This window comes from Pleuronectes platessa, chromosome 4 (assembly GCF_947347685.1).
Source record: "Pleuronectes platessa chromosome 4, fPlePla1.1, whole genome shotgun sequence".
NCBI lineage: Eukaryota > Metazoa > Chordata > Actinopteri > Pleuronectiformes > Pleuronectidae > Pleuronectes > Pleuronectes platessa.
Window position 1 is genome coordinate 12,416,905 of NC_070629.1, and position 26,707 is coordinate 12,443,611.

At 43.9% G+C, this 26,707-nt stretch overlaps 5 protein-coding genes across 5 annotated transcripts in view; 3 read left to right on the forward strand and 2 right to left on the reverse strand.

Annotated features, from left to right (window-relative positions):
- The first annotated feature begins 345 nt into the window (after positions 1-345).
- On the forward strand, positions 346-12,478 carry snrnp200 (small nuclear ribonucleoprotein 200 (U5)). Its single transcript, XM_053419919.1, has 44 exons — positions 346-636; positions 831-994; positions 1,556-1,727; positions 1,838-2,030; positions 2,171-2,226; positions 2,331-2,429; positions 2,545-2,697; positions 2,796-2,895; positions 2,982-3,118; positions 3,209-3,286; positions 3,455-3,628; positions 3,726-3,863; positions 3,953-4,108; positions 4,219-4,389; positions 4,493-4,686; positions 4,789-4,912; positions 5,091-5,240; positions 5,328-5,570; positions 5,660-5,848; positions 5,937-6,134; positions 6,226-6,378; positions 6,477-6,557; positions 6,829-6,912; positions 7,169-7,275; positions 7,358-7,476; positions 7,563-7,717; positions 7,797-7,986; positions 8,075-8,248; positions 8,363-8,523; positions 8,626-8,853; positions 8,968-9,159; positions 9,247-9,425; positions 9,540-9,691; positions 9,777-9,885; positions 9,970-10,078; positions 10,192-10,381; positions 10,482-10,646; positions 10,747-10,868; positions 10,977-11,120; positions 11,224-11,400; positions 11,495-11,655; positions 11,769-11,850; positions 11,941-12,033; positions 12,119-12,478. The coding sequence occupies exons 1-44, from the start codon at positions 592-594 to the stop codon at positions 12,266-12,268; spliced, it is 6,411 nt and encodes a 2,136-aa protein (XP_053275894.1). The 5' UTR covers positions 346-591; the 3' UTR covers positions 12,269-12,478.
- Positions 12,479-12,801: 323 nt separating this feature from the next.
- ciao1 (cytosolic iron-sulfur assembly component 1) lies at positions 12,802-16,376 on the reverse strand. Its single transcript, XM_053419920.1, has 7 exons — positions 15,967-16,376; positions 14,543-14,691; positions 14,343-14,454; positions 14,111-14,199; positions 13,817-14,018; positions 13,617-13,686; positions 12,802-13,201 (listed from the first exon to the last, which is right to left on the reverse strand). The coding sequence occupies exons 1-7, from the start codon at positions 16,103-16,105 to the stop codon at positions 12,967-12,969; spliced, it is 996 nt and encodes a 331-aa protein (XP_053275895.1). The 5' UTR covers positions 16,106-16,376; the 3' UTR covers positions 12,802-12,966.
- A 494-nt stretch (positions 16,377-16,870) lies between these two features.
- On the forward strand, positions 16,871-19,408 carry tmem127 (transmembrane protein 127). Its single transcript, XM_053419921.1, has 3 exons — positions 16,871-17,642; positions 17,727-17,891; positions 17,987-19,408. Exons 1-3 carry the CDS (start codon positions 17,399-17,401, stop codon positions 18,295-18,297), a joined length of 720 nt encoding a protein of 239 aa, XP_053275896.1. The 5' UTR covers positions 16,871-17,398; the 3' UTR covers positions 18,298-19,408.
- Positions 19,409-19,553: 145 nt separating this feature from the next.
- On the forward strand, positions 19,554-23,918 carry gatd3l (glutamine amidotransferase class 1 domain containing 3, like). Its single transcript, XM_053419922.1, has 6 exons — positions 19,554-20,261; positions 20,347-20,399; positions 20,482-20,595; positions 20,734-20,865; positions 20,952-21,044; positions 23,386-23,918. Exons 1-6 carry the CDS (start codon positions 20,145-20,147, stop codon positions 23,591-23,593), a joined length of 717 nt encoding a protein of 238 aa, XP_053275897.1. The 5' UTR covers positions 19,554-20,144; the 3' UTR covers positions 23,594-23,918.
- A 427-nt stretch (positions 23,919-24,345) lies between these two features.
- Positions 24,346-26,707, reverse strand: part of igsf9b (immunoglobulin superfamily, member 9b) — a 28,481-nt gene continuing 26,119 nt past the window's right edge. Inside the window, exons 20-21 of the mRNA XM_053421812.1 lie at positions 26,460-26,629; positions 24,346-25,846 (exon numbers count right to left, since the gene is read on the reverse strand). Of these exons, the coding sequence (XP_053277787.1) occupies positions 25,821-25,846; positions 26,460-26,629 (196 nt within the window). The 3' untranslated portion in view covers positions 24,346-25,820. The remainder of the gene's footprint in view (positions 25,847-26,459; positions 26,630-26,707) is intronic.

Genomic DNA, 26,707 nt, shown 5'->3' on the forward strand with positions numbered 1-26,707 from the left:
ACATGATTGTTTGTATCATAATCTGTCAGTGGATGTAATATCACAGACCATTCAGAGTGCATTTGTCTTAATATAGTTAGTTATGTTATGTGGTCATGTGGTAATGAGTTGTATTGAACCTCAAAATCAAGTCCCACAGGCTTTTTTACTCCCTAGATAAAAACACAATAACATAGCATTTTAACAGTTAATCGATACTTTCTTTAGATATACATAAATAATATATTACGTGATGTTTATAATTAGTAAGGAACCGAAAACAACTTATTTTGCTTCTAGAGAAGCAAAATAAGTAGGGCAGTCGAGCCTGTGGAGGGCGCTGCTCGTTCGTTCTCAGGGCCTAATTCGTGAAACCGGAAGAGGAAACCAGCAGCGGCTTGTTGTGGGCTCGTGTTAGCGGGGCCATTGTAACGTAAGGGGAACGCATTTTCTGGTGTGAAACACGAAAAAACCCGATGCTACATATCTAAAGACTGCGCCGATGTTTCCAGCGTCTGTTTAACAGGCAGGCAGAGTTTCAGTGTTCAGAGTCAACACACCGGTTCACCTTGAGTTAGAGTGCGCTAAAAGCTCAAAGACAAAACACGCACCATGGCGGATGTTACTGCTCGTAGCCTGCAGTATGAGTACAAAGCGGTGAGTGTGGACACGTACACGTACACGCATTACACACGATGCTCAACACGCTTTTACAGTATCGAGATATCTGTGTTGTGTTTGTAATCCAGGCCACTCCGTTTACAGCTAGCCACTCGGCTAACTAGCAGCTAGCTTAGCTTGAGCCGAGCGCACCACTGACTAAACTGATCACCGTGTCCCTGTTTTGTCAGAACTCCAACTTGGTGTTACAAGCCGATCGCTCTCTGATCGACCGCACACGGAGAGATGAACCTACTGGAGAGGTGCTGTCGCTGGTGGGGAAGCTCGAGGGGACCAAGATGGGGGACAAGTCTCAGAGGACCAAACCCCAGAAGCTGGAGGAGAGAAGAGACAAGTACGTCTCATCTGTGTCAACAACACTTCTTATTGTCTTAGTCGAGTCAAAGAAGCATATACAAGTTTTTGTCTAGTTTGACATTGTCGCCACACACTACTTTTACCTCACAATTAATATAGACCAATAATTTTGTTTTGATTGCTAAACGCTCATTGTCAAATACTGACTTACAGAGGATGATAATTAGGGTTTAATTTCTTTTAAAAACGAGTAATATAAGATGTCAGTCCAAAGTTATAGCAAATTACTGGTGATTTGTCTGCTGATTTATTTTTAATACAAATAACGAAATTTCTCAACAATTGACGATCACAAAAGGAAACTTGAAGCAATTCACAGCTTGATTTTTTTTCTTTACATTTGTGTTTTTGGAAAACCTAAAGGGATGTTTACAAATTATTCACAGTGACTAGTCACAAGCGGAGGACCATTCTTTATCTCCACTATCTTGTTCGAAAAATATTGCTCATTCATCATTACCGGGCTCCATTTGTGGTTCCGGTTTCTGCTTGTAGATATGAATCATTTTTTTAACCTTCTCTTGTTCTGTCCTTACAGGAGGCGAAAAAGAGATGAGGACAGACATGATGTCAAAAAAATGAAGGGCTTTACCCTCCTTTCAGAAGGCATTGATGAAATGGTGGGCATCGTCTACAAGCCTAAAACCAAAGAAACCAGAGAGACCTACGAGGTCTTGCTTAGCTTCATCCATGCTGCTTTAGGAGACCAGGTCAGTGAGAACTACAACTGCCGTTTTGTTTTGGAAAGACGGAGTGTGTGTTTATATTTCATGAGTAGACTGATCTGTTAATTTGCTTGGTGTCTATATCTCATCTACAGCCACGTGATATTCTGTGTGGAGCGGCTGATGAGGTGTTAGCCGTGCTGAAGAATGACAAAATGAGGGATAAAGAAAGGCGGCGTGAAGTAGAGCAGCTTCTTGGACCTGCTGACGACACACGCTACCATGTTTTGGTCAATCTGGGCAAGAAGATCACAGACTATGGAGGAGACAAGGATTTACAGAACATGGGTATGTACACACCAAGTGACTCAAGTGTAATCACAAGACTAATAGAAATATACAGTTCTCTCTGGTGTAGTCCGCCAGTGTAATGTTCCTTGTCATTGTGGAGATATTGTGATGGCAAACAATGTTTTTTTATCTTCTAGACGACAACATTGACGAAACATATGGTGTGAATGTCCAGTTTGAATCTGATGAGGAGGTAAAAATGGGTCTTTTCTTTAAGAATTTCCACTCTGAAGTTTAGCTTTTAAACATTTGCGCCAAATCGGCTGCGTTTCAAATTCTCCTTTGCGTAATGTGTAGGAAGGGGATGAAGACCAGTTTGGTGAGGTACGAGACGAACACTCAGATGAAGACAGCGAAGGAGAGGAAGCAGGTGTGGGCTCTGCTCTTTCAGCCAATGTAAGTGCACCATTTAGCTCAATACTATTACTGCTTAGCCTGTATTTAGACTGGATCTTTGCGAATCATTGCACAGTATCCTGCCTTAAAGACTAATTATTGACTCTTCATTTAGCTTGGTGCCACAGGGGATGTGATGACAGTGAAGAAGAAGGATCTACATCCCCGAGACATCGATGCCTTCTGGCTCCAGCGTCAGCTCAGCCGTTTCTATGACGATGCCATTGTCTCACAAAAGAAAGCCGATGAAGTCTTAGAAATCCTCAAGGTACGTTTGTCTCCTTATCTGTTCATAACGTGTTGATTAGCAAAGATGAGTCTATATTTTTCCAACCATCTCATCCCTCGTCTCTTTGTATTCAACAGACTGCCAGCGATGACAGAGAATGTGAGAATCAGCTGGTGTTGCTGCTGGGCTTCAACACCTTTGATTTTATCAAAATCCTCCGACAGCATCGTCGCATGAGTAAGTTCGAGTCACGTTGTTTCAAATTGTTGTATCTCGTGCTCTTTGGTTGTGAAGAGATTGATTTTGTTTCTTCTGACTCACAGTTCAGTATTGCACCATGCTGGCCAGCGCTCAAAGTGAGGCCGAAAAAGAACGGATCACAGGAAAGATGGAGTCTGATCAGGAACTGTCAAAGATTCTTTACCAGCTGCAGGAGACAGAGAAGGAGGACATTATTCGAGTAAGACCACTGTTCATGAAATGACCTAATCACTTTTTGTTTTCTTCTGTTTAATCCATTTCATCCGTTTTTGAATTTGTGTTACTTTAGGAGGAGCGCTCTCGCAGGGAGAGGTTGAGGAAGTCTCGTGTTGATGACTTGGAAGCTATGGACATTGACCATGGAGAGGTAAATAATGCATCACTGTTCATAAAGCAACTGAACGCCATGTCAGCACGTTGACTACGTATGTTGTTTTGGACTGAGATGATCGGAGATTACTACAGAGGGGGTAAAAATGACAACAGGGATTCCACCATATAACCATCTATATAATCCTCTCTTCTTTTCCAACAGTCGATGGCCCCTCGGCAGGTGCTAGACCTTGAGGACCTGGCTTTTACCCAGGGCAGTCATTTCATGGCCAACAAGCGTTGCCAGCTTCCAGACGGCTCTTTTCGCAAACAGCGCAAAGGTTATGAAGAAGTTCACGTGCCTGCGCTCAAACCAAAGGCCTTTGGTGACGATGAGGTTTGTTGGTTGTGTATTTTATTTCTCAATTTTAAGTTTTCAACGTGATTGGAACTGAATTGAAATGTTCATATCCTAAATGTTCTCATGTCACCAGGTCCTTCTTCCTATTGATAAGCTGCCCAAATATGCTCAAGCTGGATTTGAGGGATTCAAAACCTTGAACCGTATCCAGAGCAAGCTGTTTAAAACAGCCATGGAGACAGATGAGAATCTGCTTGTGTGTGCACCTACGGTAAGAAAACTTGGTTCAACCCAAAAGCCTTGTAACGATTACCCAATGTGTGTCTTAAAGTATAATTTTGATATTCTTTGTTTGCACAGGGAGCTGGTAAGACCAACGTAGCCCTGATGGCAATGTTGAGGGAAATTGGGAAGCACATAAACATAGACGGAACCATTAATGTGGATGACTTCAAAATTATCTACGTCGCACCTATGCGTTCACTAGTACAGGAGATGGTGGGAAGTTTCAGTAAGGTAAGCCTCGTCTCACCCACCCAGAGCTTTGTTTGCATTCTTTTGAGATCTCTTGACACACTTGAGGGACACAGATCTAAAAATAAGTCTGACTCCTCTTCTCACCTCAGCGTTTGGCAAGTTATGGCATCACAGTGTCTGAGCTGACGGGAGACCACCAGCTCTGTAAAGAGGAGATAAATGCCACTCAGATCATCGTCTGCACCCCTGAGAAATGGGACATCATCACCCGTAAAGGTGGAGAGCGTACCTATACCCAACTAGTGCGCCTCATTATCATTGTAAGTAATGTCAGAGGGTTTTGTCATGAAACACGCCTTTCACAAATGTAAAAAAATAAATATGATGTAAAACACATGGTCACTTGCTAACTGTGTTGTGCAGGATGAAATCCACCTGCTGCACGATGACCGTGGACCCGTGTTGGAATCTCTGGTGGCGAGGACCATCCGCAATGTGGAGCTGACCCAGGAGGATGTGCGCCTGTTGGGCCTCAGTGCCACACTGCCCAACTATGAGGATGTGGCTACCTGCTTGCGTGTAGATCCTGCCAAGGGACTCTTCTACTTCGACAACAGGTATATTGCTTGTAGAATATAAAAGTTAACACACAAGTAGTTTCTTTTCTATAACGCTGACAAGTTTTCTTTGCTGATAAATGAGTTTTTATGTCCCTATAGTTTCCGCCCGGTCCCCTTGGAGCAGACGTATGTCGGCATCACAGAGAAGAAGGCCATCAAGCGTTTCCAGATCATGAATGAGATTGTGTATGAAAAGATAATGGAGCATGCTGGAAAGAACCAGGTAAGTCCTGTTCTTCTTAACTTACCTGATTCTGTGACCTTATTTCTGTGAAGAACCGCATTCCACAATGACTTGTAACAGCCAATGCAGTTGTCCCACTCTACAAGCTGAAATAACACTGAACAACAACAAAATTTCACTGAAATTAAATGTATCTTTTCATCCTTGTCTACAACAGGTACTAGTTTTTGTCCACTCCAGGAAGGAGACTGGAAAGACGGCCAGAGCCATAAGAGACATGTGCTTGGAGAAGGACACACTGGGTCTCTTCCTCAGAGAGGGTTCAGCCTCCACTGAAGTGTTGAGAACTGAGGCCGAGCAGTGCAAGGTGAGCCGAGATTCACTGAGATGAAACTGCACAGCAACAAAATAAGATAAAAAAGAGTAACATTTACACCTGAACTTTCTTGACCAGAACCTTGAGCTGAAGGATTTGCTGCCTTACGGTTTCGCTATCCACCACGCTGGTATGACGAGAGTGGACCGTACGCTGGTGGAGGATCTGTTTGCTGATCGACACATCCAGGTCCTGGTGTCTACAGCCACTCTGGCTTGGGGAGTCAACTTGCCGGCACACACTGTCATCATTAAGGGAACGCAGGTGTACAGCCCAGAGAAAGGCAGGTGGACTGAGCTTGGAGCCCTGGACATTTTACAGGTCAGTCTCTACTAGATTTCCACCAAAATGTTATAAATACCTCTGTGTAACAACACTAACAGTAGTAATTCTATTATGTCTGGTCTCAGATGCTTGGTCGAGCTGGTCGTCCTCAGTACGACACCAAGGGAGAGGGAATCCTGATCACGTCTCATGGAGAGCTGCAGTACTATCTGTCCCTGCTCAACCAGCAGCTGCCCATAGAGAGTCAGATGGTGAGCAAGCTGCCTGACATGCTCAACGCAGAGATAGTCCTGGGCAACGTGCAGACTGTAAAGGTGAGAAACGGACAAGCACAGACAATTAGTCAAAGGAGCCGATCAAATGTCTTCAGTTTATGTAATTTGTCATATTTTCTTGTATCAGGACGCTGTCAACTGGCTTGGCTACACCTACCTGTATGTACGCATGCTCCGCAACCCCACCCTGTATGGTGTCTCTCATGATGACCGGAGCGCAGATCCCTTGTTGGAGAGACGCAGGACAGACCTGGTGCACACAGCAGCCAATGTCCTGGACAAGAACAGCCTGGTCAAATATGACAAAAGGACGGGCAGCTTCCAGGTATGAACGTGTTTCAACTGAGTTTGTGTTTCCAGAATAAATTTGTCATGAACCATTGGGTTTAATGGCGGACCTTTCTCTTTCCCTGAAGGTCACCGACCTGGGACGGATTGCTAGTCACTTCTACATCACTCACGACTCCATTCAAACCTACAACCAGCTGTTGAAACCCACTCTCAGTGAGATCGAGCTCTTCAGAGTATTTTCACTTTCCTCAGAGTTCAGGAACATCAATGTGAGAGAGGTATGTTGACTCCAGAAGGACATGATGGTTTGGATCTCCTCAACAAAACTTCATAAAACATGTTTAATTAAATAGTAACCCGTAGCCCTGTATTTTAGGAGGAGAAGCTGGAGCTTCAGAAACTACTGGAAAGAGTTCCGATTCCTGTGAAGGAAAGCATCGAGGAGCCAAGTGCTAAGGTAACACATCAAGTGATGAAGATTATTCATCTGAAATACAGTGTTTATTCAGAACACAAAAAACTAATTTTTAAAGTGAAACATTCTTCTAAGTAAAGTATTTAATTTGTCGTGTTATCTGGGTTCAAGATCAACTGATCATTTGTATGATTTAGTCCTGATGGGGCTCTTGGTTGGTTTTGTCAGGTTGTTTTTCTTGCAGACAGATTGGACAAGCAGCTCCGTATTCAGCTGAATGATAACCTCTGTACTTTCTGTGTTCTTATTTCAGATCAATGTGCTGCTGCAGGCGTACATCTCCCAGCTCAAACTGGAGGGCTTTGCTCTCATGGCAGACATGGTCTATGTTACACAGGTATGGCCAATCACCCAGTGCTGTCATTGCTCTGCAATTTCCATACATTCCCCCAAGTACATTTCTCAATATGTTTTGTGAAAGTTATGTAATCTTAAATTGAGAAAAAAACTTAATCTTTTGAAGATATGGTCCGTACTCTGACATGTTTAAAATATGTTTCCCTACATTAATGCCTAATGTAACTGTCCATGAACACTTTGTCATTCATGATAAATGAATTTGATTTAACAGTTATCTTTCCCTTTTCTTACAGAGTGCTGGAAGGTTGATGCGGGCCATATTTGAGATTGTGCTGAACAGGGGCTGGGCTCAACTCACAGACAAGACCATGAATCTATGCAAGATGATTGACAAGAGAATGTAAGTCCGACCATCTTCTCTCTTGAATTAACATAGATGTTACTATTCCAATGCAGGTCGCTGATTCTCTATATCTCCACAGGTGGCAGTCGATGTCTCCGCTCAGACAGTTCAAGAAACTGCCCGAGGAAGTGATCAAGAAGATCGAGAAGAAGAACTTCCCCTTCGAGCGTCTCTATGACCTCAACCATAATGAAATTGGTGAGTTTTCTCCTCCACGTAATGATCATTGGATTCCCTCCCTAGTCGAGTGAGTTCTTGAAAGTCACATGTCTAATTTTTCTTAGGCGAGCTGATCCGAATGCCAAAGATGGGGAAGACCATCCACAAATACGTCCACCAGTTCCCCAAACTGGACCTGGCCGTCCACCTGCAGCCCATCACCCGTTCCACACTGAAAGTGGAGCTCACCATCACTCCTGACTTCCAGTGGGATGACAAAGTGAGTAATGAGAGCTATGATGTGCTGCACCCAAAGCATCCATCACCCAACCTCCTGACACTTCATTTTTCCCATGTAGATTCACGGATCATCCGAAGCTTTCTGGATCCTGGTTGAGGACGTGGACAGTGAGGTCATCCTCCACCACGAGTACTTCCTGCTCAAAGCAAAGTACGCCCAGGACGAGCACCTTGTGACCTTCTTTGTCCCAGTGTTCGAGCCTCTGCCCCCGCAGTACTTCATCCGTGTGGTCTCCGACCGATGGCTCTGTAAGTAGCTTGATAGAAATGTGTTGTGCAATCTATATAAACACAAAGCATTTCAACGCCCTACTTTATTATTCCTGTTTCTTTTCAGCCTGTGAGACTCAGCTCCCGGTGTCCTTCCGCCACTTGATCCTACCAGAGAAGTACCCTCCTCCCACTGAGCTGCTGGACCTGCAGCCTCTTCCTGTTACTGCTCTCAGGAACTCTGCTTTTGAGGCTCTCTACCAGAACAAGTTCCCCTTCTTCAACCCCATTCAGACCCAAGGTACAGAAACATTTTAAATAATGTTCCTGCCCCTTAGCCAAAGACAGTTCCATCGAAGGCTGTGTGCATTTTGTGTTGCTGTCTTAACTCATTTTTATTGTTGCTTCCCCACAGTGTTCAACGCTGTGTACAACAGTGATGATAATGTGTTTGTGGGAGCCCCCACCGGCAGTGGGAAGACCATCTGTGCTGAGTTTGCTATTCTGAGGATGCTGCTGCACAACGCAGAAGGCCGCTGTGTCTACATCACCCCAATGGAAGCACTGGCTGAACAGGTGTGAAGTCATGTGGAAGCTGAAAATGAACTTATCATTACAAGCATTGCTTATTTTTCCAGCTCTAACATCATCAATAATCGCACTATCGTTGTCTCTCAGGTGTTTGTTGACTGGCACCAGAAGTTCCAGGACCTCCTGAACAAGAAGGTGGTTCTGCTAACAGGAGAGACCAGCACAGATCTGAAGCTCTTGGGAAAGGGTGACATCATTGTCAGTACCCCCGACAAGTGGGACATCCTGTCGCGTCGCTGGAAGCAGAGGAAGAACGTCCAGAATGTCAGTCTCTTCATTGTGGATGAGGCGCACCTCATCGGAGGAGAAAACGGAGTAAGAACACAATACTGCTTCATGCTGCATTGTCATATATGCAAGGCATGTACTATGATAAGACATTTTTAAGGCTGTGCATGATGCTAATGTCCCTTGTTTTCTTTTCATTAGCCTGTGCTTGAGGTCATCTGCTCCAGGATGAGGTACATCTCCTCTCAGATTGAGCGTCCCATCCGCATCGTGGCCCTGAGCTCTTCTTTGTCCAACGCCAAAGACGTGGCCCACTGGCTGGGCTGCAGCACCACAGCCACGTTCAACTTCCACCCCAACGTCAGGCCCGTGCCTCTGGAGCTCCACATCCAGGTCTGTAAACACTGTGTTGGTCAGCTAGCAAGAGGACACACATTCCTGTTGGGTTGATTTGTTATTAACTTGTCATTCCTTTCTCAGGGCTTCAATGTTAGTCACACTCAGACCCGCCTGCTGTCCATGGCCAAGCCAGTGTACCACGCCATCATGAAGCACTCCCCCTCCAAACCTGCAGTGGTGTTCGTCCCATCCCGTAGACAGACTCGCCTCACAGCCATCGACATCCTCACCTTCTGTGCCGCCGATGTCGTTCCTCAGAGGTCAGTCAATACTCTGAGACCATGCCTCTCGATGAGAAACGGACTGCGAACCTGGTCATGTGCCACTCATCTCCACACTACTGACAAAGAGTGAATGTCTCTCTATCTTTCCAGGTTCTTGCATTGCACTGAGAAAGACCTTGCTCCATTCCTGGACAAAGTAAATGATGCCACTTTGAAAGAGACTCTGGCCAACGGTGTGGGTTACCTGCACGAGGGCCTGTCTGCGATGGAACGCAAAATAGTGGAGCAGCTCTTCAACTCAGGTAAGACCCCCCTCCTGCCCCATACCCTCAGCGCTGACTTTAAAGGTTTCTGGCTGAGTAAAACTTTTCGTTACCTTTTTTGCAGGTGCTGTTCAGGTCGTGGTGTCCTCTCGTTCACTCTGCTGGGGCATCAACATCTCGGCACACCTCGTCATTGTCATGGACACCCAGTACTACAATGGCAAAATCCATGCGTAAGGCTTTTACTAGTTTATTTTCAATAGGTGTGTATGTGTCTAATGAATTGTATTAGTGACATCATCCCCCTGTTTTCTCAGATATGTGGACTATCCCATATATGATGTCCTCCAGATGGTGGGCAAGGCGAACAGACCCATGCTGGATGACGAGGGGCGCTGTGTGATCATGTGTCAGGGCTCTAAGAAGGTATAAAACATGTCTGCTATTTCTGTCATATTCAGGTTTGAAAACTGACCTGGATTTAAAGCTGTGACTGTAAGAACAAACCAAACAGACTCTTGTTTTCTTTCTCTCGATAGGACTTCTTCAAGAAGTTCCTGTACGAGCCGCTGCCGGTGGAGTCTCACTTGGATCACTGCCTCCACGACCACTTCAACGCTGAGATTGTCACCAAGACGGTGGAGAACAAGCAGGACGCTGTGGACTATTTAACATGGACGTTCCTCTACCGCCGTATGACCCAGAATCCCAACTACTACAACCTGCAAGGTGGGAGTCATCCTAGCGCTCAATTTTCATTTAGAATAAATCTATTGATACTGGATTAGAAATGATTTCTAAATGCTATGTTTTGTTCTTACCTTGTCAGGCATGTCCCATCGTCACCTGTCTGACCACCTGTCTGAGCTGGTTGAGAACACATTACATGACCTGGAGCAGTCCAAGTGCATCAGCATAGAGGATGAGATGGATGTAGCACCTCTCAATTTGGGCATGATCGCTGCGTACTACTACATCAACTACACCACCATCGGTTTGTGCCAACACTGATGAAAATCTCTCCTGTCAGTTCCTGACTATTGATCAATGTTTGGATTCAAACATAACTGTTTCTTCATTTTTGTGTTTGACAGAGTTGTTCAGCATGTCCCTGAATGCCAAGACAAAGATCCGTGGGTTAATTGAGATCATCTCTAATGCTGCCGAGTACAAGAACATTCCCATCAGGCACCACGAGGATTCACTTCTCCGACAGGTAAACGCAGCACACTGACAGTTAACCAGCCATCTTTACACAACAAGCACGTCCCTCCTAAGTCAGTAAGATGACATCTAAATTTGATGACTCGTCTTTGCTTTTCAGCTGGCACAGAAAGTGCCTCACAAACTGAACAACCCTAAGTTCAACGACCCCCATGTGAAGACCAACCTCATGCTGCAAGCTCATCTCTCCAGGATGCAGCTGAGCGCTGAGCTGCAGTCAGACACCGAGGACATTCTGAGCAAGGTACAGATTAGTGGGAATTTTACACCTGAGGGTCCTGTATGTTCATTTCTCTTGATTTTATTCCATTCTACATATTTAATATTCGTGTGTGTTGCATCTGCAGGCGGTCCGACTGATCCAGGCCTGTGTGGATGTGCTGTCCAGTAACGGCTGGCTGAGTCCTGCCCTGGCAGCTATGGAGCTGGCTCAGATGGTCACACAGGCCATGTGGTCCAAGGACTCGTACCTCAAGCAGCTGCCCTTCTTCACCAATGAGCACATCAAGCGCTGCACAGATAAGGTACATCACTGTTTTGTCACCAAGTGCATTTGTAACTCACCGGGGATCGTATGCATATTGAAACCGACCACGTGGGCCCTGCTCTTTTCATCAGGGCGTGGAGAGTATCTTCGACATCATGGAGATGGAGGATGAAGACAGAACTGCTTTGCTGCAGCTCTCAGACGCTCAGATGGCCGACGTGGCTCGCTTCTCTAACCGCTACCCCAACATCGAGCTGTCGTACGAAGTGGCAGAAAAGGACAACATCAAGAGGTAGGGACCCTTTCTGTCGGCAGAATCTTTTCTAGAAGTCACAGATTGGATTTTAATAATAGTCGTACCTGTTTTGTACAATTTTGAATCTGTGCTTCCATGTATGTTTGCAGTGGGAGTCCAGTTCTGGTTCAGGTTCAGCTGGAGAGAGAGGAGGAGGTGACTGGGCCTGTCATCGCACCTCTCTTCCCTCAGGTACATCCTCTATTTGTGCACTTCTTTAAGTCTCTGACATTTCTTCACTGCAAATACAATAACTTTGCTCTCAACTTTTCATTGTTACAGAAACGTGAGGAGGGCTGGTGGGTGGTGATCGGAGACCCCAAGTCCAACAGCCTCATCTCCATCAAGAGGCTGACTCTTCAGCAGAAAGCAAAGGTCAGTGATCTTCTCCCACCACAAGTCTGTGGCTTAACTTGCTCTGGAATCCCTCATGTTAACCAGTCACGTTTCCCACCTGCAGGTTAAGCTGGACTTTGTTGCCCCGGTGATGGGCGTTCATAACTACACCCTGTACTTCATGAGCGACGCGTACATGGGCTGTGACCAGGAGTACAAGTTCAGCGCGGATGTGAAGGAGGCGGACAGCGAGGGAGACAGCGACTCAGACTAATCAGATCTTTGCAGCCTCTGACATTTTGTTTTATATAAAGGATCAGTAGGTAGTTTTTCCTTGTTCGTTTTTACTGTAGATATTCAGCCTGGTTCATGCCCCGTGTCTTTGTAAGCGTGTCATGAATCATCATCTATGCTCTTGTGATAAATTGTCATTTTAAAATCTTCTGAATGATTCACCTGAGTCCAGATCAGTGTGCAGCATCTGTTGACATGTACTCGAGAGACAAGGTCAGATGAGGCCAGTTTGGGTTTTCAATGATTTAAATCTATTACACACTCTCTGCTAGCTGATCTACTGTCAGTTTTCAGGTCTGACTGAAATTAAAATGTTGCAGATTAAAATAAACATGAAACACTGGTTGACCAAATTTAGATGTTACACTATTCTTTCAGATTTGAAATTTAAATACAAAAGAAGACCCTCCACTTATATTTTTCGATTTCTTTGTTTTCTTCTGGAACTTGTCTAAATGTTTTTACATGATGTTCTGTCTGGAATATTTTTTGCAATAAAGAGAAGCCACATACTTTTGTTTTAAATTTATTTATATAAACATTATGAATGACTAATTTCTTAATTGGACAGTTAGAATATAGACATGGCAGGTAACGTGGTTATACTGCTGAGCTGTAAAAGTTGAGCAGACAATGCTCCCTGTTGGAACTTGGGCTCTTCAGTGCGAGACCGCAAATTCACTCTTCCTCCTGGAACCTCCAGATGGCGAAGTCTCCGTCATCACTGCAGGTGGCCAGCAGTCCCGCCTCCTTCGGGTTCCAGGCCACACAGTTGACATCCTGATCGTGAGCCTTGGTCACCTGAGCAGCCAGTGAGAACACCGGCTGGTCGGGATCAGCCGACTCGTCCTCCTTGAAAACTCGCACTGCGTCGTCCCCGCTGGCGGTTGCCAGGGCACCGGTCAGCCGACACCTGAACAGATTAAATTCTCAGTTTGATCTGACAGGATGACAAAATGTGTCAATACTAAGTAAAGCGGTGAATTTCTAACCTCAAATCCCTTCATATAACTGGATTCAGCCTATAGTAGAGAAATATGGTGCTGGATCAAAGGTTCTCAGGTTTTTCTCAGCCTAGGATCCCCTTCTAGACAGAAAATATTCTGGGGACCCCAGTGTGTATGTGCTATAAAATAATTTGACACATTTTACACTTCAATTTATATAAGGGAAAGTTATTTTATCCACGTCAGGACAGAATACCCATATGATTATTTTAATCCATCAATCTGGAAACCTATTACAGACACGGCCGACCCACATTTAAGAACCACTGATCAACACCAAGGTTACCATCATGAATGTGAGAACATTGAGCTGGGACTTACCAGGCAATGTCATACACTGTTCGTCCATGGTACCCGGACAGAGTGCAGATACATTTCCAAGACGAGTCTCCTGTTACACAAAGCAGTGACGAAAAAATAATCACACTTCTTATACTGACAAAAATGTATTACATGTAGGTTTGTATAAACTTGGACCCTCTAATTACTAAGTTGATTTTTTTTTTTTGCCAACAACTCACCCTGTCCAGCTTCATTTGGAAACTCTTTCCAAATCTTGACCGTGCGGTCATCGCTGGAGGAAGCCAGTCTCTGTCCAGTCCGATCAAAAGCCAAACCCCACACTGTGGCTGTGTGTCCCTGCAGGGTCGCCCGACACTCCCAGTCATCGTCTTCCTCCCTGTAAATGCAGATGTTGTTGTCGTAGCTGGCTGAAGCCAGGAGCTGTAAACGCACACAGTATATTCACTTAGTAAAGCAACAGTGTGAGAAATGAAGAAATCCTTCCTGTGCATATAGAGCAAAGAATCACCCACCTCCTCGGTCGGGTGCCACACAACGTGCTTGACGTCTTGTGTGTGAGAGTTCACCACAGTAACACACTCGTACTCGTCCTCTTCATCCACTGTGAAACCCAGATGAAAAGAAAACAATTGTATTTCAAAACTCAGAGCTACAGCTCAATGATACATGAACGTACTTCCTTCTGTGAACTGGACTCAAACTATGACTCTGAGCTGGTCAGACAAACTGAAGCTTCACACAAACCTTCCCAGACCCAGACGCTCTTGTCTCTGCTACATGTCGCCAGCAGGTTCCCTGAAGGAGCCCACGCCACACACTTCACCTCATTCTCATGTCCTTCCAACACAGTCAGACTCTGGGGGAGAAGGTGAGACTCAGGCTTAAATCTGCAAAAATGTGCAGCATTGCAGAAACATTGTAAAGATTTAAATGTCTCGTCTTACCTCAAAGTCGTTGTCCTTCTTTTTCCAGATGCATGTGGTTGCGTCGAAGCTGGCAGATGCCAGATAATTTCCACAGGGAGACCAGGCCACCTTCCTCACGGTGCGCTGGTGTCCATCCTGAAGCACAGTCTTACAAATCCAAGAGTCACCTGGAAAATGGAAGGTTGTCAGCCATCAGAGAAATACATTGTTTTTACCTCCAAAATGTCAACGATGAATTCACCCTTCTGTTTGTTTTTCAGCAGGATTGTTGAACAAACTGAACAGATCTCCACACAACTTGGTGGAAGAACCAGAAGGAACCCATTAAAACTTGTATCTGGACAGGAACTTCGTGAAATCAGCCATTTCTATGACATTTTCACTGATTTTCCAGGGAATCATTTATGAATCTGGATGAAAAACCAGGCACATAACAGGGAACGGATATCTGTGAGTGTTTACAATTTGGGGCAGCTCACTGAATTCAAGGGGCTTGGTGGGCCTTTGAGAGGCATGGTCTCTACTGAGTGCCGTTCTAGTTTTATACTCATTGACTTAGACCAAAACACAATACAGACATTGGGAAGAGAGGCTCCATTTTACAGAGAAAATATGTGTTCTGGTGTTGCCACTCTGAAAAGGTCTACTGTATGTCTGAATGAACACCTTAAAACTTTAAGTAAAAAAGATCTGATCACAAGAAATTGTTTCTCTGTTGAATTTCCAGATATCATATTGTATCAGAATATATCTCTACGCACCCAACATGTGCCAATAACAATTAAATTACTATTTGAGCACAACCAAATGTTGAGATGTGCTTTAAGGCAATATCTCTGATCTTTAACTTCCCTATGTACCTCTGCGCAGCTTGTGATCTTTGGTAAGGGTCAGCTGTCACTTCCTGGATCTAGAAGGAAAACTAGAGGGTACCGAGCATTTGCCTTCAAAAACATGTATTGGAAGGGATATTCCTGAATTTACCTGGTCTTTAATCGCTATAATTATTATCAATACCATTAGTATTTAAGCACCACCTTCTGTACTGCTCTTTAAATAAAGTTATGATGAATATTAGTGGTAGTAGTGATATTGTTATAATTACAGGTTATAAGTAGTAGTAATATTGTTATAATTACAGGTGAATCCATTAAATAAAAACCATGTGTCTCCAGAGAACTAGGTCCCATTGAAGTAACTGTTTGTTTTACTCTCGTGCCACTGACTAAGAATGACGGTGAAGAGGATTTTCTCTGGTTTGACAGGAAACACGATCACTGTCTGTATTTGATCATCGCAGAGGGAACAACTGTCTACAGCTGCAGGAGGAACTGAAGCGAGGAGATGGGCCTCGTGTTTCTGTAAGACAACACGTCCCCTCACACTGGGAGGATGTGACCGGACCGTTATTCGGGCGATGTCCCCTCATGTGTTGAACTCACCCTCTCGTCCCCATATCCGGATGGCCTTGTCCCCGCCGCACGAGGCCAGCAGCGTCCCTGACGGGTTCCAGCTGACGTACCAGCAACGGGAGTCCGGGTGGGCGCTCAGTCTGTGGAGCAGGGTCAGAGCCTGCTTCATGTCGGAGCCGCTTCCTCCGACTCTTCCTGACGGTTCCTGACGTCTGACAGACCCGGAAAACAACAACAACAACAACAACCCGCGTGTGACAAGCTGCACAAACAAGCAGTGATAAACACGGTCCTGTGACTCAGCACCCGGCCTGCTGCAGGTGCACTAGAGGAGACGAGTTCACACCAAAGTACCAAAGTTCACAAAACTATGGACATCACTGATACCGCAGCCATCTTTGATTATCAGGTGCTTCGCGCAAAGCATTGTGGGGCTCGTTTCCCTTCCGTGTTTTTTTTAATTCTTTTGTTTCCCTGCAATTTGATGGAAAATATATTATAAAACACATCAACACGGAAACATGTCGATTTCAGGATTGTAAAAAAATTATCAAGTAACGATGATTAATATCTTCCCAGTAAAACGTTTGCTTCTTGTGTTGTAGGTCATTCTTATTTTACTGATTGATTGATTTATGATTTTTGACATGCATGATTAATATTTATTATATATGTTTGTTTGTACCTTGTACCTTGCATGCGGCTCAACATGTTTATACCTGTACTCACCAGTTTACATCATATCCTCCACCCTTGTTTTTATGTTGCTCATAAAATGAAAATAATATAATTAACAACTACTGCACAATTGCTTCGAAAGAAAACTAGCGTAAATCAAATACAAAATATAAAATAAGGCAGAAGAGTATATTAACTTCTGTGGTTTTGAAAAGCTACCACTAGGTGGCAGCACTGATAACCACTCGTGTCTACGCTGCAACTTACTGAATCCACGAAGAAGAATGGTGTGAACAAGGAAGTTGAGATCTTTTACAGGAAGCTAGCGTAAGCTGCTTTTTGTTTTGTTTTGTCTTTGTTTTTCTGTAACAGATTGGTGGTTAGTTTTCGTCCTATCAGTTAACTAAATTATTAAATATTCTTTAGTTAGTTTAGTTTGCCTCTTTTAAGTTTATTTTTGCACGACGCGCGGCGACTTTTGACGTTAGCCGTGAGATAGCTTCAGACGCTAATAACATAGCGAAACAGGCCTGAAAGCCATCTGTCCATTGTGTTCCCGTCAGTCAGATACTGGACCGGATTTTATCAACAGGATACTTGTTTTCGGTTTCGCCTCGTTCGGACACATTAGACACCGCAGGTACGGCCGCTGCCACCCTCCCGTTAGCTCTGCTGGTATTGTTGTTGGTCAGTCGATTGACCTCATCGTTGTACAGGGAGCAGTTAGTGCAGCCACTTCCCTGACAGTAAAGGGACTCACTACCGCAGACCAGAAGGCGACTGGATGACCATGTATGCCCCGCCGGGTTCGAGTGTTCCGGGAGGCCGGAGAAGGAGAGCGGGCACCTCCCTACCCAAGCAGCCGGAGCGGAGCCTGGTGTCGGCTCTTCCTGGAGCTTTGTCCATCACCGCGCTGTGCACGGCTCTGGCGGAACCGGCCTGGCTCCGGGTTCATGGAGGCACCTGTCCCAGACAAGAGCTGGGGGTGGCAGATGTGCTGGGATACATTGACCCCAAGCTTCTGGACGGTGAGGACCAGCACGAGCTCGTTAGAACCTGCATTCGAGATTCATGATATAATAATTATACCGTGATGTCTCTGTGTCCCGCAGATTACTGTGTGAACCCACAGACCATACTGCTGATGAGGGTGATCGCTGCCTTCTGCTTCCTGGGCATCCTGTGCAGCCTGACTGCTTTCCTCCTGGATGTGTTCGGACCCAAACACCCTGCGCTGAAGATAACACGCAGATATGCATTTGCACATATTCTCACAGGTAATCTGTCACACTGCAGTTCTCTTTCCAGGTGGTTTCTTTGTTTGGAGAAGAAGGTGTCATTTTGACGTGTTTTCTCCCCTCTGTCTCATCAGTGTTGCAGTGTGCCACGGTGATTGGCTTCTGCTACTGGGCCTCGGAGCTCATCTTGTCACTACAGCAGCAGCACAAAAAGTACCACGGCTCCCTCATATACGTCACTTTCGCCATCAGTTTTTACCTGGTTGCGGGCGCAGGTGGAGCCTCTATCCTTGCGACAGCTGCCAATCTCTTGCGCCACTACCCCACAGAGGAGGAGGAGCAGGCTTTAGAGCTGCTCTCTGAGATGGAGGACAGCAGTGAAACATTTCCTGCTGATTATGACATTGCCAATCAGTTTCAGCCACCGCCTGCATACACGCCCTAATGCCGCAGGACTGGCCCCTCTAACATGCGCTTCTCTTTCAGCACGGCTTTTGGCTTGATGGGCGAACCCCGCTCTTATCAAAGGGGTATCTTTGCAAACAAGCCGGAACGCGGTGTGTTGCACTGTTAGTGCAGAAACGGTTTGACTGACAGTGCATGAAAGTTGTCTTTAGTGGTGGCAGAAATTTAGGAGATGATTCTCTCTTTAACCACTGAGGTTGTTCGTAATTTGCATGTAAATGGCTTTCAGGATTTGGTCCTTACATTTAAAGCAAACTTAACTGCAAGGAGGGCTCAACTTACCTCACCACAAGTAATTGATGAAACAGCCGCAGACCGATTAATGCCATTTATTGAATCTCTTCTTTGGACATGGATGGAGCTCTTTTAAGCATTGAATTGATTTAACTTTTTAAGCTTTGCCATATGTATGATTTTATTTGACTGATTCATCTAAAATGTAGAAAAACAGAGAAGATTGTTTGAGACTTTTTTGCTTTTTTTATATAAAATATCAAATTGACTTTATTTATTATTTAGTCGTTTGTGGTGTCTTCTTTACTTTCTTTTGCTTTGCAGACATCTTTCACTGGTTTAGTCTTATTTAATTACATCTGTACTTGAAGTAACACGAGGAAGTTGTCCAGAATATAGACAGATCTTTGTGGTGTTTTAAAAAGGATTATGTGATGTGTCGTGTGTTTAGAGCTAGCAGCCACAGAAGAAATGGAGAAACAATGTTTTGTATGTTTCCCAATCGGAGTGATTCGTAGGAAGTGAAATCTCACCACCTAAGTTGGTCATTTCATGTTCCTTGTATTTGATTTAAAAAAGAACCCTTATTTGTACTTTGTGATTTCCATATGTGACCGTTTCAATTGTGTTTGCTCTGCATGTGTGCAGGTTTTAAACCTCTTGTCGGAACACCTCATCGTGAGGTGCCCGCTGAGGCTTGAAATTGTGATTGACGTGATTCTAGGTGGATGTATATTGTTCTGTTTGCACCATTTTCTCCATTTTGCCCCTCGGACCCATCACTATACTTTCATCACCAGTGTGTAAATATTGATCGTTTATACATAAAAAGTGGTCATAATAAAGTAAATGCCAAATTTGGTCTCACGTTTGTCATCTGTAACTTGACCCTGACTCTTTGGATTTTCTTCGGCCATGTGCAGCCTATAGCGTTGAGGTGTAGTTTTGATTTGGCAGTATATTGACTTTGACATTTCCGTCTGACCAGGGTATTTCTGGGTTCACTGTCTAGACGTTGTAGACGCAACTTAGCATTACAGTGAGTAAGAGCCTTACAACCTAATGGACTTTACAGGGCTTGCATTCTATAAAGATGAGATGTATAGTTGGAAGCAATATCAAAGAACGCACAAATGCAGTGTTGAATAAAAGCCATCATTATTACATGATTATTGCAGGATTACATACAAATTTAAACAATATTCTAACAGGCATTTTGCATTAAATTATTAAGTCTCCATTCAGGTACAGAACCAAGAGTTAAATTCTGAAGGGGTCAAGATATTTCACGAGTTACAGCACTACAGTAGAGCAATACTCCCCCAAAGCCGAAGGGTCACTCTGCTGCCAAATTACTTAAGTTAATCAGGTGAATAAACAAGGTATTAACAGGGAAGGGTGTTCGGGAGGGAAAAGGTCAGTGTCGTGTCTCTTCTCAGAAGATAGAGCTTACGTGGTAACGTCACTCGGCCGCGCTCTGGTGATATATATACAGACTGCTACAGCAAGATCAATATGACAACCATTAAAGCAGGCTCAGTGGTTAACTGAACTCTTGTATTCCTCCGGAAACAGTGAGACTGAAGAGAAATCATGCTGGCCACCAGGACTTTGCTTTCAAAACAAACGCTGGCTGTTATTTCTCGACAGCCTGCCTGCTTCGTTCACCAGGGTGACTACGGCAACTGGGGAAATACTAACGTGGCAGTGGTAAGTGGGAGAAGTAGAAGTATCAGCGTGGGCGTCACTGTGCTTTGTGAGTCACATTGGGTTTGTGTATCACGATGTATTCCAGGTTTTCTCAGGATGTGGCTGGTGGGATGGGACTGATGTCCACGAGGGAGTGTAGTGAGTATATGACCCCGGACAGGAATGTTGCATTTATCTTGTCATGGTGCAGAGATGGTTAATTCACAACTCTCGTCCTCAGCACCATGTACCACCTCAGCCGCAACGGGGCTCGCTTCCAGATGTTTGCTCCAAATCAGCAGCAGATGCATGTGATTGACCACATGAAAAAGCAGCCGGCCTCCGGGGAGAACCGGTAAGCTTGTTAGGAGACACTTTCAAAAGGATCAGGGTCATTGAAGGGTCCACTGACTTAATTAACGCTGTATGTTACTCACCTGACATGACTAATTACAAAATGTAGTATTTATGATTATTTCCGCCCTTCACATAGGAACATGATGATGGAGGCGGCCCGCTTCAGTCATGGTCAGGGCATGATGCAAATGCAGGACCTGTCCAAGCTGGACGCGAACAGCTTTGATGCTATCATCTTCCCTGGGGGTCACGGTATCACCAAGAACCTGTGAGGCATCATTAAATATGCATTGAATAGAGGTACAGCGCAATCTAGCATGATGGAGCACTCATATTAAATCCTCTTCTCTTTAGATCCTCTTTTGCGAAGGACGGCAAAGACTGCAAGCTGCAGAATGATGTGGAAAGGGTGCTGAAAGATTTCCACCGTTTACGCAAACCCATTGGGTATGTATCATCTGATCACTATTCAGTGAACCAGTGCTGAGGGATCAATGCTGCAGAACTCCACGTCTGACCAACAGGGAGAATGAAGTTCACAGTTTAAATTCAAACATGAAGCAAATTTGCAAGCTCTCATTGATTAGTGCCGCATGTTAAATCGGATTACATTAGATTACATTAGACTAGATGAAGGCGAGATTTATCCAATCCCTGTAATGGAATTGGGACACTGGAGCTGTAGAAAGGAGAAAAGTCAGACGATGAAACTAGGCTTTTTCACAGAATCGTTTTTTTTTTTTTTAAATCTATGTATATATTTCCATTTTTTTATAAAACTGCTGCAGACGTTGATAGGAAAATAATTTCTTTGTTTCACGTGGTCAGTGCAGTGTTTCCTAGAAACCAAGTTTAACAGTCTCACATGTTCTCCCCCTAAAAACGATTATGTCAATAGTCATGACATATACATCTACGGAATTTGTACTTTGCATTTGAAATGATCAAAACTATATAGAAAATTTGCTAAATGTTCAGGAAAATAGGCAAAAAATACAAATCTGAATTAATGTTGATTAAATTTGATTTAAGTCTCTGCTAAATACCTGAAATATTGTTAAGGAAGTAGTTCAAGTTGGAGCTTTTGTTATCTTAAACTTACATCACAAAGTGTGTGTTTTTGAACTGTGTATAAAGAAATCTTTGTCCTTTAAGATGATGGACCATGTGAGAGATCATGTGGTGGGAGTCTGTGTCTCTCACTGTTCCCAGCAGACACAAGAGGAAGAACGGGGGCAGAGAAACTAGTGTTAGAGTCAGGAACACGATGTAGTGACACCAGGCAAACTAATCCACAGGGTGAGAGCCGGACATGTTGACACTGAGGATCCTCAGTCTCTACCGGTGTGATCTGGTGGAAAGTGAATGATCCTTCATCCACTGTATTGGTATGTGAGAGTGATGAGGGTCACGGGGACCTGTGAGGTGACAGCCGGGGCTCAGGTGCATGGCGAGTCTAACATGTCGGTGATGCAGGATTATACAGGAATTAGAGAGTGGAGTTGGAGGCTGAGGAGGAGGAAGAGGATGACACAGCTGTCACCATGACAACACATGGTTATTTGACCTTGACCCAGACATCATTTAAAGATTATAACCACAGTAATCTCTCCCCATTACCTTCAATGCCTTTAAATAGTTGGAGCGGATGAAATAATTTGATTGAGATATAGAAAATCCAATCAAAAAATATTTGAGAAAAATGACAGAGAAGAGCTGCTAAGTGGGTCCAAAGCTTTAATGTAGGGCTCAGAATGATTATGGCTGGGATTAATGCACGACAACTTCCACTGGGGTTTTCTGTCAGCGCTGTAAATTGTGTTCTGATTTTTCAAAACAAGCATTGTATAAATTTACGATAAAAGAAACAAAGGATAATAGAATAGATAATGAATTTGTCCATACCATCTGCTGGTGGTTGGCCACTTGTCGAACTAGCGCGGAAAAGATTCAAACATATTTAGAGGTATGTAATATTAATATAATATTAATATATAAGAGATATTAACCATTTTATCCAATGTTTTGGATCAAATCTGTGTTCAATTATTGTTTTATTTAGGAGCCTATATAACTAAATGTAAATATATTCGATGCCCTTTTCTTTGTGTATTGTAGTATTTTCTTTTTTTCATCTGAAAATAATCAAGTTTTTAAATGAGCCATGATCAGCTTATCAAATTAAACTGCTGCTGGTTTCTACTCATCGACATTGCTTTGATTTATCCTCATGAAGTTGGAGTTTGTTTGCTCAGTGTTGGCGACTGATAGCACTGTGTAGGTCAGTGGATCCCAAGCTTTTTACAGTCCTGTACCCCTTCAGACGTTCGATCTCCAGCTAAGATGATGAGCTATGCAAAACGCACATCAAATATTTTCCCGCGTACCCCCTGAACCACTTCGCGTACCCCAGTTTGGGAACCACTGGTGTAGGTGATGGACACCAGTGGTTGAGGAAGGTTCAGTGTCTGGAACATGTTTTAGAATTTTTAAATTATTAAGGTTAACGCTCAGCGTAGGCCTACCTGTCATGGTTGTAATCATTGGACATTTTTGACAACAAACTGCCTCATATGCCTCCTGTGCTCAGTGATAGTGGTTCAACATGTTCACACTCAGAAGACTTGATTTGTTCCCATGGATTTATGCTTGGAGAGCTTTTCTTTTTCAGGCTTTGAATCTCTCCTTTTCGATACCTGCAATGCAATTATTCTCACACCCTGATTAGACCCGCCTCTTGATCTGGACTTGATCACAGCCTTAACTCAGCGTCCACTCCTGTTTCCAGACTGGCCAGCATGGCCCCTGTGCTGGCATGCCGGGTGCTGCCCAGCATCGAGGTGACCCTGGGCTATGAGCGGGATGAAAACACCCGCTGGGGGAACTGGCCCCACACAAACATGGTGCAGGCTGTAAAGAGCATGGGTGCACGCCACAATGTCCGTGAGCCATATATATCCTTTCAAAAGTCTCAGTTTAACATATGTACTAGTTAACAGCCTCTACACAGATCTGTGTTCATTCTGTTATTATGCCTGTTGTGAAATAACTCCTGCTTTGACCTTAACCCTTTGTTCTACGAAGCCCATGTGGATGAGAAGAACAAGGTGGTCAGCACCCCGTCCTTCATGTGGGACACAGAGTATCACTATCACTATATATTTGATGGTATTGGAAATATGGTCAAACATGTCATGCGTATGTCAACCAAGTGAGCTGTGACAACGAGCCTGAGAAATCAATAGAAGAAGTCGGTGTTGATGTACAACACACATGACTGTACTGTGAGGACTTCTTACCTGCAACAATAAAAATGCTTTAGTTAACGAGCAAATGGCTTGTTGTGTTTAATTGATTGTTTTATAGTAAAACATGCTATGTATAGTGCGTAGGCCAAATGAGTCCAGATATTATTAATAATAGTAATACAGTAAACACAGGTTTTTACCGGCTCCACCTCAGTAATTTGAAATGGGTGTGGCAAAATGGCTCAACAGCGCCATCTTAGGAAAAGCCCCTCAGTTAGCTTTCACACATCAACTTTTCATTTCTTTTATAGCTCCAATGTGAAATGACTGTGATTGAAATAAACCAGCCTGTTATGGCACTTTAACCCACATCCACTGTTGTACTTACATATGGGACTGAACAGGGGTCACATGATCATATGGTTGGAATGACATTAAAATCAGTTGACGTTATCCAGTTCATTGTCACATGTTGCAAAAAATAAACATATTTCTGTATGTTACATTAAGAATAAAGCAATTTATTCATTACAAACTTATCAAAATGACAACAACCAGGTGGCAAGATATAAAAATTTGCAGTTTGTATAAAACGTCATCAGAAATGCATACTCACTCCACATGAATATTCTCATCTGGGTTATAAATTAATCTGAAACAAACGTTGAGTCTTTCCTAAATACAGCAACAAAGATATTCTTTACACCTCTGTGCGTCAGGCGACATGTAAAAACAGCTTTTGTCTTTTTGCAGTAGAAAAACAAATGGTTAATGGGCACAACTTTTTATAACAGACTTGTAATTCAAATACGGAATCAGAAGTCAAAATATTCACAGTGCTGCCGTCACATCACTGATGTGAATTGTAAACATTTTTGCATATCGTAACTCACCTCAGTAAATATACAGAAATATTTATCACGTGAGCAAAAATTCATTCCAAACATTTTAAATCTAATCAGTTTTGTCTGACAAGCTCGTCAGCTCAACCCTTTCAGGGTCAATCGTCCAGTGTACGTACGACATTAATACAAATAAGGCAAAAATCTTTTCCCCTGTGTGTTTCCTATTTGACCGCCGGGGAAAAGTTTGACAGAATCAAGTGGAGTAAAGTTACATGTTTTCATCTGATGGAATGAAGAAGAGGAACAGCAGGGAGCATTCACATTAAGGTACATATAAACATTTGTACATTATGAACAAATATGGGCTATGTTAGGTGATTTGGTGAATTAAGTCTTGACAGTTGAAGATGACTGCAGTAAGTCAGGTAGGATTTCAGGGAACCAACAGGTCATGTCAAATAAACTACTTCTTCTTTTAAATATAAACAATACAAGTTTGGGGGTATTAAAGTTGGCTGATAAAAGCATTTGTAGTACAATTATCAGTGACCTAATAATGTGATCTTTAAGTACTATTAGTTAAGTACTTGTCATACACAGAGGAGGATGGTGGTGAAAATGTTGTGAGCACAGGCAACATTTTCTACCTCAAACAGATCATCAACACAAACCTACGTAATTGTCATTAGCGTCATTTTATTATTAAAGGGAAGTCTTTGATGCGACTGACATTAAGATGAAACTCAGCCCTCACTATGAAGCACGCTGCTGCTTTTATAAAGCAGGGCTTCCTCAACTCTCACCAGGAAAACTGTCTAAAGTGTGAACATTTCATTCCTCAGGGGGGCGCTGTGTGCCTGATTGTCATGGTGTAAAAGCATCTCCCCCCAAACAAACATGCTTCTCAGAATAATAAATAATCCCTTCCTGACTTCATTTTGTGGAACAAACATGTCATTGGATATAAACTGAGGAGCTGCAGTCCATCACATTTGATGCAATACAGAATACATTATGTCTGACATAACATTGAACAAGAACTATAGACAACGAATGTTCTTTCACATGAGAAAGCTCCAGCGAGGTGTGAATATCCAGGGCCTCAGTGCTGTCGTCTGTTCATTAAACTGCTATTGACGATCTGAGTCACATGTATCTGTGAAGACAAAGGCAGAGAGCGACGCAGCGTTAAAAGCAATGCACCCTGAAAAACGGGTTTAAACAGTTTTAATTATAAAGTGATCAGCTCACATTTTGACATGTACAAATTCACTGCACACAGATGATACAACAGCAGGCAAGAAAAGGATGCAGGCAGGCGAGCAGTGACAGGTGGAAAAATATGGAAAGAGGTGAGAGGGCAGAGTAACGGACCGGCTCAAACTGCTAGAGCAGTGCGGAGTTGGCGTCAGAGTCTGAATCGTAGCCAGGGCTGAGACAGGGCTCACGGGAACAGACGGATTCCTGAGCCCGCCTGTACTCTTGGTACTCCTGGCGGAGAGCGTTGAAGCGCGCCTCGCTTAGGGAGCGGCTGAGCCGGCAGCGAGGTGGGTTGGAAACTGGCGGGCTGAGTGGGAGAGGTGGGCCTGGGGAAGGCATCGGGAAGAGGAAAATGCATGGATGGGCACGTCATGGGAGAAGCTCACAAATAATCACGGCACGAAGGCACAGGAGGAACACATGCATCATCAAGCGTTACACTCACCATGAAGCATGCAACATCAACAACATCACGCATGAGGGGGTTGAAAAAATAAATGAATGATCACCTTTCTGTTGCTGGTCCTGGACGCCACCTGCTTGATCATATCTGAGCTCGCCCCTTCCTCTCCGGGAGCTCATTTGTGACTGATCAAACCTCATGGCGTCCAGGACCTCCAGGTCCACGCAGGCATCAGCAGAGTCCCATTCATAACTTTCATCTACTGATGTGTTCCTTCTAATGAGATAGACAAAATAAAGAGGTCAGAAAACAGTGATGACAAAGGAGAAACAAAAACCACTGAACTGATGTTAA

Coding starts and splice junctions, on each gene's coding strand:
- ciao1 (XM_053419920.1), bottom strand. CDS start 16,105: ATGAAGCAGGCTCTGACCCTGCTCCACAGACTGAGCGCCCACCCGGAC. Junction 14,455..14,542: donor AGAAGGACAACGACTTTGAG/GTAAGACGAGAC, acceptor CTTCTCCCCCAG/AGTCTGACTGTGTTGGAAGG. Junction 13,687..13,816: donor TCCAAATGAAGCTGGACAGG/GTGAGTTGTTGG, acceptor TTTGTGTAACAG/GAGACTCGTCTTGGAAATGT.
- snrnp200 (XM_053419919.1), top strand. CDS start 592: ATGGCGGATGTTACTGCTCGTAGCCTGCAGTATGAGTACAAAGCG. Junction 3,287..3,454: donor TGGACATTGACCATGGAGAG/GTAAATAATGCA, acceptor CTTTTCCAACAG/TCGATGGCCCCTCGGCAGGT. Junction 7,276..7,357: donor AAGATGATTGACAAGAGAAT/GTAAGTCCGACC, acceptor ATATCTCCACAG/GTGGCAGTCGATGTCTCCGC.
- gatd3l (XM_053419922.1), top strand. CDS start 20,145: ATGCTGGCCACCAGGACTTTGCTTTCAAAACAAACGCTGGCTGTTATT. Junction 20,262..20,346: donor GAAATACTAACGTGGCAGTG/GTAAGTGGGAGA, acceptor GATGTATTCCAG/GTTTTCTCAGGATGTGGCTG. Junction 20,400..20,481: donor GATGTCCACGAGGGAGTGTA/GTGAGTATATGA, acceptor TCTCGTCCTCAG/CACCATGTACCACCTCAGCC.
- tmem127 (XM_053419921.1), top strand. CDS start 17,399: ATGACCATGTATGCCCCGCCGGGTTCGAGTGTTCCGGGAGGCCGGAGA. Junction 17,643..17,726: donor TGACCCCAAGCTTCTGGACG/GTGAGGACCAGC, acceptor TGTGTCCCGCAG/ATTACTGTGTGAACCCACAG. Junction 17,892..17,986: donor ATTTGCACATATTCTCACAG/GTAATCTGTCAC, acceptor CTGTCTCATCAG/TGTTGCAGTGTGCCACGGTG.